At 43.2% G+C, this 18,566-nt stretch overlaps 1 protein-coding gene across 1 annotated transcript in view; it reads right to left on the reverse strand.

Annotated features, from left to right (window-relative positions):
* The window catches only part of LOC147701200 (sialoadhesin-like), a 272,501-nt gene that overhangs the window by 3,410 nt on the left and 250,525 nt on the right, over positions 1 to 18,566 (reverse strand). The window contains exon 6 of the mRNA XM_086929319.1: positions 5,856 to 6,116. Within this exon, the coding sequence (XP_086785445.1) occupies positions 5,856 to 6,116 (261 nt within the window). The remainder of the gene's footprint in view (positions 1 to 5,855; positions 6,117 to 18,566) is intronic.

Below are 18,566 nucleotides of genomic sequence, written 5' to 3' on the forward strand. Positions count from 1 at the left end.
AAGTTGATATGTGTATTTTCAATATTATGTCAGTGAGATGTTTGTGCTATTCTCCCTGTGACTATGTTCTTGATAGCAACATTGTATTGCTAGCTTGTGTTGGTATTGACATCCATAAACATTTAATAAAGAATGCTTTAAAAAATGTTGTGAAAAAGATCAGTAGGAACCAAGCTCAACTTATCCTTTTAATGCACATATCTTTAGAGGTTTTACATAATTGAAAAAATCACCACACCAAACAAAACAACAAAAAGGCCCCCTGGTTCAACGACGACCTCAAGAAATCCAAAAAGCTATGCCGTACTCTCGAGAAAACATGGAGAAAAAACCCAACCATCGACAACATGAACACCTTCAAGTCAGCCACCCGCAAACACCACCAGCTGATTCGATCCACCAAGAAATCAGCATTCAAGGATCGACTCGACAACAACGCCCATAACAGCAAGGAACTCTTCAACATCGTCAAGGAATTTACCAACCCCACCGCAGCCTCAAACGACATCACTCCCTCCCAAGACCTCTGCGACTCGTTATCCTCCTTCTTCTACAACAAAATTGCCGACATACATAACAGCTTCGAAAACAATTCCAACGAACAATCCTCTCCACCTCCCTCAGAACCTATACCGCACTCCAACCACCTCAACACCTGGAACCCAATCACCACTGAAGACACCATCCGCCTAATAAATTCCATCCACTCTGGATCACCAACCGACCCATGTCCCCACCACATCTACAACAAAGCAGACTCCATCATCGCACCCCATCTCCTTAACATCATCAACTGCTCCTTCAACTCTGCTACCTTCCCAGAAAGTTGGAAACATGCCGAAGTCAGCGCCCTCCTGAAGAAACCCACAGCAGACCCCTCCTCCCATTCCCGGCCAAAGTCATTGAAAAAGCTGTCAATAGCCAGCTCGCCACCTTCCTGGAATCCAACAACTCCCTCGACCCATCACAATCCGGTTTTTGAGCCAAACACAGCACCAAAACGGCCCTCATCGCAGCAACAGACAACATCCGAACACTATTGGACAACGGAGAAACTGTGGCCCTCATTCTACTCGACCTCTCCGCCGCCTTCGACACTGTCTGTCACAGCACCCTCACACAACGCCTCAGCAACATTGGCATAAAAGGCAATGCCTTGGACTTGATCATCTCATTCCTCGCCGGAAGAACCCAGAGAGTACGCCTCCCCCCTTTCCAATCAGAGGCCACCGAGGTCATCTGCGGTGTACCACAAGGATCATCACTTAGTCCCACCCTTTTCAACGTCTACATGAGTCCACTCGCCTCCATCGCGCGCCAACACAACCTTAACATCATCTCCTATGCTGACGACACCCAGCTGATCCTTTCCCTCACCAGAGACCCCAACACCGCCAAAACCAATCTCCACGAAGGCATGAAAGAAGTAGCCATATGGATGAAAAACAGCCGCCTGAAACTTAACTCAGACAAAACGGAAGTGCTCATCCTCGGATCTTCCCCCTCGGCCTGGGACGACTCATGGTGGCCTTCGGACCTAAGCTCCGCACCCATACCCACTGACCACGCACGCAACCTAGGCTTCATCCTGGACTCCTCCCTCTCGATGGCCAGACAAGTCAACGCCGTCTCATCCTCCTGCTTCAACGTACTTCGTATGCTCAAAAAAATCTTCCATTGGATCCCCACCGAGACAAGAAAGACTGTCACCCACGCACTGGTTACGAGTCATCTAGACTACGGAAACACCCCCTACGCTGGAATTACAGCCAAACTACAGAAAAAACTCCAACGCATCCAAAACGCATCGGCGAGACTCATTCTGGACATCCCTCGCCGTGATCACATTACCGGCCACCTGAATGACCTCCACTGGCTTCCCGTCAACAAGAGAATAACTTTCCGTCTCCTCACCCACACAAACTAGGACCCGAATGCCTCAACACCCGACTATCCTTCTATACACCCAACCGCCAATTAAGAACCTCCAATCAAGGCCTCGCCGCAGTCCCGCGTATCCAAAGATCCACCATGGGAGGTAGATCCTTCTCCTACTTAGCGGCCAAAACCTGGAACTCACTCCCCACCCACATCCGCCTCACACAGAACCACATCTCCTTCAGAAAAGAACTTAAAACCTGGATATTCGATAAATACTGAACCCCCTCCCCAAGCGCCTTGAGACCCTCTGGGTGAGTAGCGCGCTATACAAATTCTTGAACTTGAACTTGAACTTGTGCACAAGTCTGCCAGGCCTTCCTATCGTATTTGTTCAGGTCTATAGAGAGGGCAAATTTGCTTGCTTAGTTAATTTTTATAGTGTTATGTAACAAATATTTATAATATATATTTCATTTTTTTATATGTTATAATAATATTTAATATATCATTTATAATTTGTATATACATTTTTGGAACATTGTTGTACATGAGTAATATTTGCTAACAAATTTAAATATTTTAATATACATTTTTATAACATTTCTGAAATTTTTCTCATTGATTCCTATAATAGTCTTTTTAAAATTGTTTTATTAGGCAGCCATTTTTTTCTACCACTAACTAAATTTAGTAGTAAATTGCTGTCATTTTTGGGTGGTTCATGGATGAAAGAAGTCATGGTTGGGTGCTGCTCCTCTTCGGTAAAGGCTGTTTTTAAGGTATTTCTGAGGTGGGGGTAGTATAGTTGTGTATAGGATTAATTGTGGGCGGGAAACTCCGCAACGCCGGCGGAGTATTCCCCACTTTGTGCTCCGCTTGGAACACGAAGTTTGACAGAAAACAGCCCTCTGCCGGTGGAGCGGAGTTTACCTGCACCCACTAAAAAAGTCTCCCAACATGCTTGTTGGCACTCAGCTAAAACAACATGAATGACCGTAACCAAGCCAGCCACATCCCACGTTGTGGGTTGTCATGGTTAGTCAGATAAAGCACAGAGAAGGCGGAGGAATGAGCCTTCAGTATCTCGAACAAGGAGCTGAGGGGAGGCAGGCTGCACCCTTCCCCAAAAAAAACCTGTTGCTGTTCGGCACATAACGTAAAACCAAAGGAAATTCAGGCACAAGCACACCATCAGTCGCTGCTGCATCATTCTGCACACACCCTGCCCCTCGCGAGCTGTGTATGGCTGTTAAGAAATCTACAGGAAGGCAGCTTCACTTTTAGTTAGTCTTGGATGTGAGTTTATAAAACAAGCAAAAAAAGTGACTCACATCCGTTGCGGCCCCAGGCACAGGCAGGGATTCGAATCAGGCCTAACTCCGGGTGGACTCCAGTGCAGCAGGAGAAAGCACTTCCAGCTTCCCCCGTTTCACTCACAAGCGATTAGCCGACATGTCATCTGATAATGATTGCAGCATAGTCACACACAACAGAGCAGATAAAGATGTGTATGTTTGGTGTAAGAGAGAAAAGGGTTGGTAAGATTTGACCATACTTTGCTGGAGTGCAGTGCAACAGCAGCTCTGTAGCCTAAATCCACTGTTGGTAAAATGAAATACTAAATACACATTTGCAAAAAATGCAAGCATCTTTAGCCGATTTAAGCTACTGAGGTGCTTGTATTTTATTTGAAGAATTATTTTGATATTGGATACTATAATATTCCCTGCCCACTGCTAATCTCGTCCCATAATGCTTTGCAGGGCTTTTGGTTGGGATTGTTTTTTGGCCAATAACTGTGCTTGGGGTGGTCCTAAGAGGATAGGTAGATCCAGTGAGCTTACCAGGTTGGACACTGATAGCAAGTAAGACCTATTGGGTGTTAGGTTGTCGAGGTTCTGGCATCTTATTGATGGACATACATTCTCATCTTTGTCAGGGTTTACATCTCTTGTTCAACATCTTGAGTGCCCCGTTGTATCTTATTAGTTGTATATGAGGAAGGATGTACCAAAGACTGTTATATCTCCCTTAACTATCTCAAAACAATTATGTGAGATAACTAGAAGTGATATACACTTCCCCAACTGAGCAGTTTTTTAAGTTAGCTACTGAAATTTGTTCCATCTAAGGAGAAATAATATGAATCATCAGTATCAGGATCAGTTTTGAGATATAGCATGTTTGTAACAGTGAGCTTTAGATATAACAGCTTTCTAGGCCTCATTAACAATGTGCAAAAAATCTTTGGTTATTTATAGATCTTGGTGTTCTAAAGTGACATATGAATTTAGCAAAGCTGATTAGACACTTTTCACTGTCAAAGAAGGAAAGAGTTAGGAGATTCAATAGGTAGCATGATTAAAGAGTATTCTTGGTTACAAAAATGATTGAGATGTAAATAGGAGACCTACACTGGCCACAGGTGCAAATTAGGTTCATAAGTGCACTTTAGATGCCTTTTTTCTTATACTTCTGATGAATTAGAGGAAGGTTTGAAGTGTACTCAGTACGGCAGATGCATTTAGCATGGGCTGTTGTCAATTATTCACACATTCTGGACCTTATTACGATGAAGTTAGGAAAGCCTCTGAACACAGGTCGAAAGATTTCAGATCCTAATTTCAATGTAGGCAGTCAGAATTGAAACCAGCTGGCATACAATGGGTTGAAAGAGCCTGTCGGCCAGTCAGAACACCACGTGTTCCCAATGTGACGGTGTTTACGCCGTCGTGATGACGATGCTCGGTTTCGGACAGGCTTCCTATTCTGGGCTTTCTGACATGGAAAGCCTGACAGAAAGCAAGATTGGGGCCCCCTATCACAGCCCCCTTCTCCCAGCTGTTTCCAGTTGGGGGCGAAGGGGCACCTGTGATGCCTTCCTGTTGATCCCTGCGCGGTGTGGCAGGTGCCTTGAGGTGCCTGCCACGAGATTCAGGTATGAACACAATCTCCCATTTTTCTATTGGAGCTTGTGCCAAGGCCGGTGTTTGGCCATAGCACAAGCTCTCATAGAGAAATGGGAGTATACGACCGCACCATGAATTGCAGTGTTGGGAGGGCCAACTGGATGTCGGTCAGTCCTGAGACCGTGACAGCGTCGGTCAGAGGCAACTCCGACCGACATTGTAATCAAGCCCTCTGTGTCTCCTGGTAATATGTGACTTACCCTCACTTCATTAGCATTCCTTATGATTATTCATTTCCCAACCTCTGATGAAGAATGTAGCACAAGATATTTAGCAGCTATTCCATATCTAGCTCGATAAGCAAACTTTGTGGGCATTGAATCTTGATACGATACCTCTGCATTGACACTTAATAAGTTTCATTTAAGTCCTGGTGCACCTTCTCTAATACCTTGAGGTTTAGTTAGGAAATACTCCAACATGGAAACACTCTAAGACTTCGATAACACCAAGGAACATGTGAAATTCCTTTCATCAAAATATGAAAACCAATACCAGAAATTCTAAGTCATTTTCAATATTAAGTCAAGGAATAGTCAGCGCTAAAACCTAAAACAATGCCCTGGTCAAAAAATATACATCTGTCAATAAAGAGAAAGACTTGCAAACCTCCATATTAACAAAAAATATTTACACTGATTTATTGATGAAACTGATGACATGTTTAAAAGACTTGTGATCCAGAAGCTTCTATATCTTGTGGCCACTGCCCGCAGATGAGAGCAAATGTTCCTGAAACGTTTTAGATGGCAGACCTGATGCTGTGCTGTAAAGTGATTACATCACAGTGGCATGAAGCAGGATAGTAAAATCCTATGAAGAGAGACAAAATACTATACTTTTGGCTGTGACCTTCTCTTCAGAAAAGGGGAAGGTTCAGTCTGTCTGAACTCATGTTTAGACTGCAAAATATACATGAAATTTAACAGTAAACTTGTGACCATTCCCATCCCACTGGCTTACCATTACTTACTTGTTAAAAGTTATGAATGAAACCACACTCACCTTTGACGTTGACCGTAATTGCAGTGGAAGAGGCGCTGCCCATCACATTGTGGGCCACGCAGTGGTAGTCCCCGGCATCATCCATGGCTGTCCTCTCAATCTTCAGTGCTTTACCTTCCTGTTTCTCAATCACTTTGTTATTCTTATACCAGGTAAAATGTGTCTCTCTTGGGTTACTGCGCATCACCACACATGACAGTTCCATTGGATGTCCTTCCTCTGGGTCCTTGGCTAGAACAGTACGTACACCTTTGGGAGAATCTGTAGTAAAAGAGCACAGTTTTGATGTCTGAAACTGCTTTACAATTTTAAAAGATTGACTGTATTGTACCAATAGCACTAGTACAATTATATTTCTGCACATCCCCTGAAGATATATAATTTTCAACAGGCCATTGATCTGGGGGCCTATTTGTAGTGGGGGCTTCTGTTGAACAGGCTTGGTAGAGAAAGGAATTGTTGGGGGTGGTTGAGGGGATTAAAATAAAAAAAATAAACTGGCCTTTGATGGAGCAAGGTGATGGAGCCAGGTTTCATACGTACAGAAACTTGCTTGTATTCAGTCCTCTCGAAATAATCTATAACTAATTATGCAACATATTTTGTTTACTAATATTTGCATTACACAACATATTTAGTGTCTAGGGGAAGCTTTTTTATGTGCTTTTACTAACAGTAACCCGAGTGTCCTAAAATGGCTGCCGAAAACGCGGAAACCTTTCTGCACAAGCGCCTGCCACATCTACGTGGTGTGACGTATCTCTGCTTTGGTGGGAATTTCTTGCTACTGCTAACTTCAGGCCGATCGCGTTACTCCCCATTTTTTCCAAAGTTTTGGAAAGACATATCTATCAACATTTGGCCCTGTTCGTCGCGAACAACAATCTGTTGCATGATTCACAGTCAGGGTTTCGCCCAGGTTTCTCGACGGAGACTACACTTTTGGGTGTCACCGAGAATCTCCGTCTGATGCTCGACAGAGGGGACACCGCCGCACTGATTCTATTAGATCTCAGTGCGGCCTTTGAAACCATCTCCCACGCCATCCTACTTAGAGCACTGGGCTCTCTAGGTATGTCAGGGCCTTGGTTTCTTAAGCCCCCCCAAGAGTTTCTCAGGAGCTCTACCCTAAAAGCTCACAATCTGCTGAAACGCTAGTACTTCCGTTTTCCCCAGATGTGGCAAATAACCCCGTATTAACAGGAAAACAAAGTAACTTTCACCATGTAGTTTTTATATACAGTAACCAATATTTCAGCACGTTAGTTGCATTAATCGGCATAGGCATGAAGTATCAACATGTAACATTGATTCAGTCTGGACTCAAAATGTTTCAATAGCACAGGAATAATTCAATACGTGGAGCATAAAGACTTAAACACGCACAGGAGTTTTCAATACGCATTGCCTGCATAAGAGTTGCCTTCAAAGAAATACACGCAAATCAAATCAGCACACAATTAAGCACAAAGAATGAATAGGTCCCAAGATCTGAATTCTGTTCTATTCACAGAATTGCTCTTTGCAGTTATTCAAATACCGAAGACCCAAGGTGAAACAAAAGTACTTAAAACAGAATCTATGTCCCAAGACCTCCTCCGAGGTAGTTCAAGTGTTTAGTAGTCTCAGAGTTAAAGGCAAGAGTCCAGAAACCAAATCCGATAAACCATGTCCAGAAAACAACAGGGAAACGCCCCTCGCGTTTGTCCTTAAGAACTCTATGAAGATTCCTCCAGCCGGCAAATAGTAATTGGATAAATCCTACCTGCGTTTTCTGCAAGCGGATTTTCGTGGTAGTTTACTACCATTTAGCAGGAAACAGGACTGTCTTGAACCTCAGCGAAGACCCTCAGCGTAGGAAACGAAGACCGGATCAGGAGCAGGGAACCTCCGACCTCTGGAACCAAAAGGAATAATCCGCGCGATGATTAGGGCGTGGCCGCCTTTATAGTCCCAAGCTGGAGTATGGAGGCTGCAAAGGCAACAAAGACCTCGGCAGCCAAACTCGAAATAGGGAACTTCTAAAGCGCAAAGAAACAAGCATTGGCAAGGCGCTTTGACAACAAGCATTGGCAAGGCGCTACAATAACAACCATAGCAACAAGCATTGGCAAAGTGAAAACAACAAACACTGCGAGGGCAAGAATCACAACAGCAATCACTGGCAAATAGCAACAAGTAATGGCACAACAAGCATTGGTCCATAGCAAGGGCAAGAACATCACATAGGTGCATAGCAAGGGCAAGAATCCAAATCCTGACAGTGCCCCCCAACAAAAACGGAGACACTCCCCCCCCCAGGGTCTCAGAAGTGAGATGTCGGGTGCCGGGCATGAAAAGATCGCACCAAACGAGGAGCATGAACATTGGCCTCGGAGACCCACGAGTCCTCCTCAGGTCCATAGCCTTTCCAGGAGAGTAGGTACCAAAGCTTTCCCCTGACGCGTTTACAGTCCTTAATACAGCGCACCTCGTACTCATCCTGACCTTTCACAAGAAGAGCAGGAGGGCGAGGTCGCCGCTTGACAGTTGCCCTCTTCAGCAGGGAAACATGGAACACTGGGTGAATTTTCATACCATTAGGAAGGAGTAACTTGTAAGTCACTGGATTTACACACTGAAGAATCTTATATGGTCCAATGAACTTAGGGTGGAACTTGTAGCGTCTCCTGAACTGAAAGTTCTTGGTAGAAAGCCAAACTGCATCTCCCACATGAAGATCTGGACCCTTCTGACGCTTCCTGTCCGCAAATTTTTTGTATGTGGCTTTGGCTCTCAAAACATTTGTTTGCAAGGCTTTGGTGATACGTTCCATTTCTTTAAAGTGTGAATCCAAGGAAGGTATGTGGGTTTTGTGATGTGCCAGCAGCAAAGGTGAAAAATGGGGGTGCCGGCCATAAACAGCAAAAAAGGGCGACAGACCCGTGGAGGTGTTCTGCAGATTATTGTAAGCGAACTCAGCTTCCCATAAGAGTGGTAACCATGAACCCTGTTTTTTGAATAGAAAACACCTTAGATATTGTTTCAGGACCTGGTTAACTCGTTCTGTTTGCCCGTCTGACTCCGGATGAAAACTAGTGGAGGTGTTACAAGTAATGTGAAGAGCTTTACACCAGGCCTTCCAGAACTGCGAGATGAACTGTGGACCTCGATCTGAAGTGATGGATCTCGGAAGGCCGTGAAGACGAACCACATGTTCCAGGAGTAATTAGACCAATTGAGATGAAGTAGGAAGCTTAGGGCAAGGGATAAAGTGGGCCATCTTTGATAAACGATCCACCACCACAAGAATAGTGTTCATGCCTTTCTCTTCCGGTAAATCAGTTATGAAGTCCATAGCAATGTCCTCCCAAACCTGTGATGGGGTGGGGAGTGGAAGAAGAAGACCTTTCTTCCGACCATGTTCAGTTTTAGCTTGGGCACAAACATCGCAGTTCTGTACAAAAGAATGAACATCCTTACTCCAGGTTGGCCACCAGAAATTTCGCTGTAGCAACTCTTTGGTTTTTGTGATACCAGGATGACCGGCCAATTGACTTACATGACACCACTGTAAAACTTGAGTCTGTAGTTTCTTCGTTGGGACAAATAGGAGGTTGGAGAAAAAGGGTAGGTTCTGATGGATTGTTCTATTGGGCCCATCCCGAACCCAGGAAAGAAGTTTGGGTATAGGCATTGCCTGTCTAATCTGTTGAAAGAAGACATCGGACATTGTGGCACCTATGATTTGTTTTTCGGAAAGCATACTAGCTGGTTTGGGATTAGAAAGGAGATCATCTGATTTATGATCGTACCGAGACAGGGAATCTGCTTTGTTGTTCTTGGTTCCAGGTCTAAAAGTTATGATGAAGTCGAATTCTGCAAAAAACAATGTCCAACGGAGTTGTCTAGGGGTTAAGGCTTTTGCACATCTTAGAAATTGTAGATTCCGATGGTCTGTGTACACGGTTACTGTGTGTCTTGCTCCTAGTAGATAGTGACGCCATTCTTTGAAGGCATAACGAATGGCCAAGAGTTCTTTCTCTGCAATGGTGTAGTTTGTTTCTGCAGGCAGGAACTTTCTGGATAAAAAGGCGATGGGATGCAGTTCATTTGTTTCCTGATCTCTTTGTGAAAGAATCGCTCCAACTGCAAAGTCAGAAGCGTCCGCTTCCACAAGAAAGGGCAAGTCCGAGTCAGGATGTCGCAAAATGGGTGCTTGAGTAAATGTTCTTTTAAGGGTTTGAAATGAGTTATCAGTGGTAGTAGACCAAGTGAACTTGACATTTTTTCTTAAAAGCTGGGTCAAGGGTGTGGCCAAGGTTGAAAAATATTTGATGAAACGGCGGTAGAAGTTGGCAAATCCAAGAAATCGTTGGATGTCTTTAACTGAAGTTGGGGTAGGCCAATCTAGGATTGCTTGGATTTTCCTTGGGGCCATAGTAATACCAGATGGGGAGAGAATAAAGCCAAGAAATTCAACTTTGGTGGTATGGAACTCACACTTAGACAGCTTACAGAATAGACCATGAGACCTCAAGGTGTTTAAGATGGTTTTCACATGTCTAATGTGTTCCTCCGTTGAGGAAGAAAAAATTAAAAGGTCGTCAATATAGGCTACGACAAACCTATCTAAGAAGTCCCGAAGGACGTCATTAATAAAAAATTGAAATGCTGCTGGAGCGTTGCATAAGCCAAAGGGCATTACACAATACTCAAACAAGCCAAAACGAGTTCGGAAGGCAGTCTTCCATTCATCACCTGGTCTGATACGGACCAAGTGGTAGGCGCCTCGCAAGTCGAGCTTCGTAAAGATTGTAGCCGATCGCACTTGATCAAGGAGCACTGGGATCAATGGTAGAGGATATCTATTCTTGATGGTGATATTATTGAGTGCTCTGTAATCGATACAAGTGCGCAATTCTCCATTACTTTTTGGCACAAAAAAGAGTGGAGAAGCTGCGGGAGACTTGGAGGGCCGGATGAAACCATTTTTTAAAAATTTATCAAGGTATTCCCGAAGGTGGTTATTTTCTAGATCGGTCAAGGCGTAGATTCTACTACAGGGTATCTTGGCCCCAGGCACTAGATCTATGGCGCAATCGTAGTCCCTATGTGGTGGTAAGGTTTCTGCCTTTTGCTCACAAAAAACATCTGAATATTCTTCGTAGATGGAAGGAAGAACTATGTCTTGCTCGGCGGCTGTGGAGACATAAAGAGCAGAAGCAGTGTGTAGAAAGGAACTTGGAGAGTTTTTAGACTCTTTCACCTGACCCCCACAACATCCTTGTTTACACCAGGTAGAAGTGAAGTCAATTGTACGTTCAGTCCAATTGATGGTCGGATTATGCATCGTTAACCAGGGGATGCCCAGAATAACTCCGAATTGGGGTGCGTCAATCACATCAAAAGATATTGTTTCTTGATGTTGTTCGGAGCCCACATCGCAAACCATTACTATGGGAGAGGTGCAGTGAGTGATCATTCCTGAAGTTAATTGGGTTCCGTCAACTGCATAAACTATTTCAGGCTTCTCCTTTACAATAATGGGAATATTTGTTTTTGCAATGAACTTGGAGTCTATGAAATTCCCGGTGGCACCAGAGTCAATCATTGCTGCCACCAAGATTTGGTTGAGTTTAGGTATTCTGAAAGACACATTCAAAGTGAGATGAGGCACCGTTAACTGTAAGGTGTTTGCAATGGTTTGTTCAGGAGGGGACTGCCAACTCGAAAAAGTCTCCTGATCCAATTTCGAGTTTTCTAGTTTTCCGACTTCGTTTCTTTTCTATCTCGAGACCAAGAGTTTTTAGGTTTGAGAGAACATTCCCTAACAAAATGACCCTTTTTTCCGCAATAAAGACATAGGCCATTCTTGCGCCGGGTTTCTTTTTCTTCAGAAGTTAAAGGTTTCCTCAAACTTCCTATCTCCATAGGCTCTGTGGATTCCTGGGCACTGGGGAGTGATCTATCCTTCGTTCTGGAGAAGATCCTAACATCAGTTCGTTTCTTATCTCCCTTGCGATCAGCAACTCGATGGTCAAGACGTAGACTGAGTGCTATAAGATCTGCACAAGTTCGAGGTTGGGGATCGATTGGTGCAATAAGGTCTTTAAGCTCATCTCTTAGTCCTTGGTAATAAAGAGCAGCTCTCTTGGCTTCTGGCCAGTCAGTTTCTGCAATGAGACGATTGAATTGGGTAAGGTAGTGAACAAGTTCCTTGTTTCCCTGTCTTAATTCTAATAGTTCTCTATCTGCTGATCCTGTTATTGTTCTCCTATCGAAAATTCTCTCAAACTCTCGTTTAAACTGCGCCCAGTTATATAACATTGGATCATCGGATTGAACCAGGGGAACCGCCCACATAGCTGCGTCGCCACTCAAAAAGGAAATCAGAAAGGCAGTTCGTGACTGAGGATTCGGGAACGAGGCTGGTTTAACCATGAAATGCAACTGAACCTGCGTAAGAAAGGTTTGGAACTTGTTTGGTTCCCCACCAAATCTCTCAGGCTGGGCCAATGGAACAGTAGTAGGAACAGTTACTGAAACAGAGGGCGATGGACCTGATACGTTTGATTGATGCTGAGTTGTAGATGGCGTTGAATCCAAACGTGATTGCAAGTGGATAACCTTATTGGCTAAAGCTGCTGTTTCTGTCCTACTGACAGTTAATTCGGTTTGAAGATTCCCAATCATTGCACACAGATCATCCATGGTGGCATTCATTTGGTTTTGCTCGGGAGAAACAAAATTCGTGGGCGGATTATTCTGTCAGGGCCTTGGTTTCTTAAGCCCCCCCAAGAGTTTCTCAGGAGCTCTACCCTAAAAGCTCACAATCTGCTGAAACGCTAGTACTTCCGTTTTCCCCAGATGTGGCAAATAACCCCGTATTAACAGGAAAACAAAGTAACTTTCACCATGTAGTTTTTATATACAGTAACCAATATTTCAGCACGTTAGTTGCATTAATCGGCATAGGCATGAAGTATCAACATGTAACATTGATTCAGTCTGGACTCAAAATGTTTCAATAGCACAGGAATAATTCAATACGTGGAGCATAAAGACTTAAACACGCACAGGAGTTTTCAATACGCATTGCCTGCATAAGAGTTGCCTTCAAAGAAATACACGCAAATCAAATCAGCACACAATTAAGCACAAAGAATGAATAGGTCCCAAGATCTGAATTCTGTTCTATTCACAGAATTGCTCTTTGCAGTTATTCAAATACCGAAGACCCAAGGTGAAACAAAAGTACTTAAAACAGAATCTATGTCCCAAGACCTCCTCCGAGGTAGTTCAAGTGTTTAGTAGTCTCAGAGTTAAAGGCAAGAGTCCAGAAACCAAATCCGATAAACCATGTCCAGAAAACAACAGGGAAACGCCCCTCGCGTTTGTCCTTAAGAACTTTATGAAGATTCCTCCAGCCGGCAAATAGTAATTGGATAAATCCTACCTGCGTTTTCTGCAAGCGGATTTTCGTGGTAGTTTACTACCATTTAGCAGGAAACAGGACTGTCTTGAACCTCAGCGAAGACCCTCAGCGTAGGAAACGAAGACCGGATCAGGAGCAGGGAACCTCCGACCTCTGGAACCAAAAGGAATAATCCGCGCGATGATTAGGGCGTGGCCGCCTTTATAGTCCCAAGCTGGAGTATGGAGGCTGCAAAGGGAACAAAGACCTCGGCAGCCAAACTCGAAATAGGGAACTTCTAAAGCGCAAAGAAACAAGCATTGGCAAGGCGCTTTGACAACAAGCATTGGCAAGGCGCTACAATAACAACCATAGCAACAAGCATTGGCAAAGTGAAAACAACAAACCCTGCGAGGGCAAGAATCACAACAGCAATCACTGGCAAATAGCAACAAGTAATGGCACAACAAGCATTGGTCCATAGCAAGGGCAAGAACATCACATAGGTGCATAGCAAGGGCAAGAATCCAAATCCTGACAAGGTATTGGTGGCAAAGCTCTGAAATGGATTGAATCTTTCTTGACAGACAGGACTTTCCAAGTTTTCTCCCACTCCTCGATATCTAAGGTCCATGCCTCCCCTTTTGGAGTCCCCCAGGGCTCAATTCTCAGCCCTCTTCTTTTTAACTTATATGTAACCCCACTAGCTCTGATTGCGAAACGTGTTGGGCTCATGTTATTTTCCTATGCGGATGACTCACAGATAGTTTTCTCTCTTTCGCAATCAGATATGTCCTCTACTTCCCTTCTTCAATCAGGGCTAAGCGAAATAGCTCCCTGGATGAACCAAAACTTGCTGAAACTCAATGGGGAAAAAACAAAGATTCTTATCCTCGGAAGAAAGCCCGATCTGTGGGGCTATAAACACTGGCCAGCGGAAATGGGTTCCATTCCTCCGACTTCGACACACGTCCGCAACTTGGGGGTCACCATAGATCAGGGCCTAACAATGCAGACGCAAGTGGTGAAAGTGGCGGCTACCTGCTTTACTATCTTGCGCTGGTTGCGAAACATACTTTGGATGTTACAACCAGACACTCAGAGGTCAGTGGTTAACGCCCTGGTGACCTCCAGGTTGGACAACGGTAATGTGCTCTACCTGGGGGTTACTAAGGCGGTTACCCGTCGCCTTCAAATGGTCCAAAATGCTGCGGCGCGTCTACTCTGTGGCTGTAAGAGGAATGAACCCATTACACAACATCTCAGAGAACTCCACTGGCTCCGAGTGGAGAGCCGTGTGAAGTTTAAAGCCTTAAGCTACATGTTTAAAATAAAAGCAGGTACGGCTCCAAGATACTTACAATTCTTGGTGTCGACGTACGCCCCAACCCGTACACTGAGGTCATCTACCCAAGAATTTTTCTGTGTACCCAAGGTCAGACTTGCCAGGATGGGCGGGAGGTCCTTTACCTTCATGGGTCCTAAGCTCTGGAATTCCCTCCCTCCGGTCATTCGTGCGGAACGCTGTTTCAGCCGTTTCCGGAAGGAAGTCAAGACCTGGTTGTTTAACCAATAACCTTCTTTCTACTGTATGCTACTCTAGTCTTCATTAGCGCCGGGAAACCCTGTCCGGGTAGCTGTCGCGCTCTACAAGCTGAGAAAATAAATAAATAAATAAATAAATACTGCGCACTAGTGCCAAGATGACCACTTCATGTCTCATGTACTAATGCACTTGCTATTGCTTCAACTATACGGTGTCCGTTCTGCTTAACTATTAATGCTATAGTATAAATAAAGTAATAGGGTTAGAGTAGAGATAAATGAAATACTGTGCATTAATTTGTTTTTGTATTCTAATATGTTTTTTCTTTGACTTTGTTATTAGCTTGTATTTGGGCCTAAGAGTGACACAAACTCCATATTGAAAAAGCTGTGCCTGCGCAAATGATCCCACAAAACCCTGAAGTCACTGACATTGAATGACTGCCAACACTCATCTTACCCACTGTTATGTATTATTTTAGGACCCTATTGTAATTTTCCAGATTCATGCCCTTATATAGGTATAAATCACCATATCCTTATATAGGCATACAAATCATAACCATATTTAGGCATAGCTCATGCAGTCCAAATACGGCAGGGCTTCTTCCACTAGTTCCGAAAATTCACAACGATTTCTTGGAAAACTCAGCTTCAGCAGCTAGAGACTTCCCCATGTTTGAATATTGATTTGTCCAAGAACTCATGGAGTTTTTAAAGAACTGAGTCTCTTTGATGACGTTATTATGTCCAACTGTACGTCAAACTCAGGACCTTCAAGGTATAAATATGCCCACACTCGCCCAAGCAAACACACGGAGCAGTTCCACTATCTACTTGCTTGACACGCCCTGCTTCAGTAAGTGTCGAAGGAAGCCGACCCTCCAGCAGACGCACTAAAGAGACACTGTCTTTTCTCCTGCTGAGAAATCCAGCTCCAGTGTTTCCAAGCTACCCTTGCGGGATGTTGAGGAATCGAGTCCCGAGACTGGCCTTCTTCATTCTAAACTAAGGTACAGAGCTGATTAGACCCTTAGAGAAATCTTGGACAGATTCTTGGCAAAAGAATACTACATTTATGCTACACCTCACTTACTTCTTCCCTCGTACTAACCTTAGGTTAGGAACACCAGGGTAGGCGTATTTTAGAAGCACCAGTTGAGTACTTTTAGCCTCTGTTATTATGTATGTATTTATCTATGAATTTGAATTTTTTTTTAATTTAAACTTTATTGTTCAGTTAATTAAAATCATAACAATTTAGAAGATAAAACACATCCATTATATAAAAAAATGTTTTGTTTTGTTTTGTAAAATACGATAAATTAGTAATAAAACGTCTATTATAAGGCAAAAAGTTAAAACTCAAAGATTTCCGATCAATATTTACATCATTGTGCAATAGTTCAAATCGTTAGCATTAGATATCTTCATGTTGTTTAATGCATTTCTCAAATGCCTGCAAGAACTTCACCAGCTTACAATGTAACCGAGGAGCAGTTGTATCTAGGCATCCAATAATGGCAGATCTACATGTTCGCAACCTCTTGATCCGAAAACTATTCTTTAAATAATATGTCCGTTCTTTGGACAGCGTCTTACAATGGCAAATTATGTGTATAAGATCTTCTTTGGAGCTGCCACACAAATGACAAAAGACAGATGCCTGCTGTTTCCAGGCTGGTTCTTCAGCTAATGTTGGAAAGTTACCAAATCTCAATAACATCAGCTTCCTTTTGATAAAAATGGAGTAAGTTGTTTCCAAGTACAGTGCCGGTGTCAGTGTCTTATAGCCATTTATTACAATCCAGGAGTGCGAACGATGCGAAAAAATCTTTTTATCCAAAACAAGTGAGTGAAGTTTAGCTGCTTTATTTAAAATCTTTTTCAATAAAGCAAATGACAAATTTGTATCCCATAAAGTTTTTGAACTTGTGGCCACCAAAGCATACGTAAGGACTTGATAGGCTTTGGATTTTTTTTTGGGATTGAAGTTCTTGCCATAAATAGGTATTGAGATTGCTATTAACTGCTTTTTGCTTTATCTGATACCACATCTTAATGTATGAGTATAGTCTGCCCAGGGCTTCATTTTTTAAACCAAATTCGAGTCGCATTTGCGCTGGTGATTTCATACTGGGTAATCGTAAAACCTTTTTATACATTTCGGTTGTTAAACTATTCAATAGATCCGCATCCGTTCCGTGCATTGCCACACTTGCATAGGTCAGGGTTGGGAGAACTTAGTTGGCCATCACAGTTAATAAAGGTTTGAGTGATGGACCTTCCAGTTTTTTTGTCAACGTACTTAAACCGAATATCAAGGCTCCCGTTCTTTGAGTCAGATATTTCTTCTGTTCTTTTAAATTAAGCTTATCGTCAAGGTAGAAGCCCAAGTATTTGTATGCTGAAACTTTCTCTAATGGTTTTCCTTTTAACCAAATAGCGTGATGTGATCCGCGGCGATTGGTTATCAGCATAGTTTTTGTTTTTGCGATGTTTAAAGCCAGTTTATTTGCCAGCAGGTAAACCGAAAGTTCGTTTACTAATCTGGTTAGACCCACCTTCGTTAAACTCATGAGCACTATGTCATTGGCATAGGCCAGATGGTTGAGCTGTAAATCACCTAGTTTCGGCGAGTAAGCATTGCAACTATTCAATTGCCCTGATAAATCTGAGATGAAGAGATTGAATAAATGAGGCGCAAGAACACATCCCTGTTTAAGACCAATCGTCGTAGGGACTTTTCTCGATAGCCGAGTGCCATCACCTATTTTCACTTGCGACCATGTATGCGAATAAAATAGGAGCAAACCCCTTAAAATACTTTCCGGAATGGCCCATGCTCTCAGTTTCGTCCATAATAAATTACGATCGACACTGTCAAACGCCGCCTGAAGATCGACGTAACACATGTGTAGATCCTCCTTTTTTCTCATACACTTCTCCGCGATCATGGTGATGGATAGGATGTTGGCAATAGTTCCAATCCCCTTCTTGAACCCCGTTTGATTAATGGGGATCAGTTCTTTTTCATTCGACCAGGTAACCAGATCGTTTAGAAGTAGTGTTGCAAAATATTTTGCCTCAGCATCCTGCAGCGCTATTAGACGATAATTGTTCGGTTTGGATCTTTTCACCACCTTTATAAATTGGCATGAATATTGATCCTTGCCAGGTTTCTGGGATTTGGATTACATTTTGGACATCTGAGTACAGTTCGGCCAGGCAAGGCCCCCAAAATTCTGGTGAATATTTGTACACAGCTTGTGGAATACCATTCGGGCCTGGAGCCCCATTTGATTTTACTCTTTTAATAATTTTAATTATCTCTTCCGCTGTGTATGGATTGATCTGAAAGTCTGTACTCAGATCATTACTGTTTTTATTGGTCCTCGATTGGCTCACTTGATATTCCGCGGGGCATATTATTTTTAGACTTTTTGAACAAAGGTCACTACAATAGCTTTTTAACGTGGTGTCCATAAATTTTGACGCAAGGAATGATGCCCACTCTGATTCCTGCACATTTGAAGTTAAAACGTTACAGGGTCTTGTTAATTGATTTATAGTTTGCCAAAATGTATGCGTACTCTGTAATTTTGAACTATAAATTATTTTTGACCAAAAACTATCATTTGTTGACCTTTTATGTTTCCAGATCATATTTTTATATTCCTTTCGCTGAGCACGGAAGCTGGCCCATTGGTTTGTACCATGGTCTGCCGACTTTAGCTTCTTTAGCTTCTTTTGGGCTTTTCGGAGTTGTC

The sequence above is a fragment of the Lissotriton vulgaris genome, chromosome 7 (assembly GCF_964263255.1).
Source record: "Lissotriton vulgaris chromosome 7, aLisVul1.2, whole genome shotgun sequence".
In the NCBI taxonomy this organism is placed as follows: Eukaryota; Metazoa; Chordata; class Amphibia; order Caudata; family Salamandridae; genus Lissotriton; species Lissotriton vulgaris.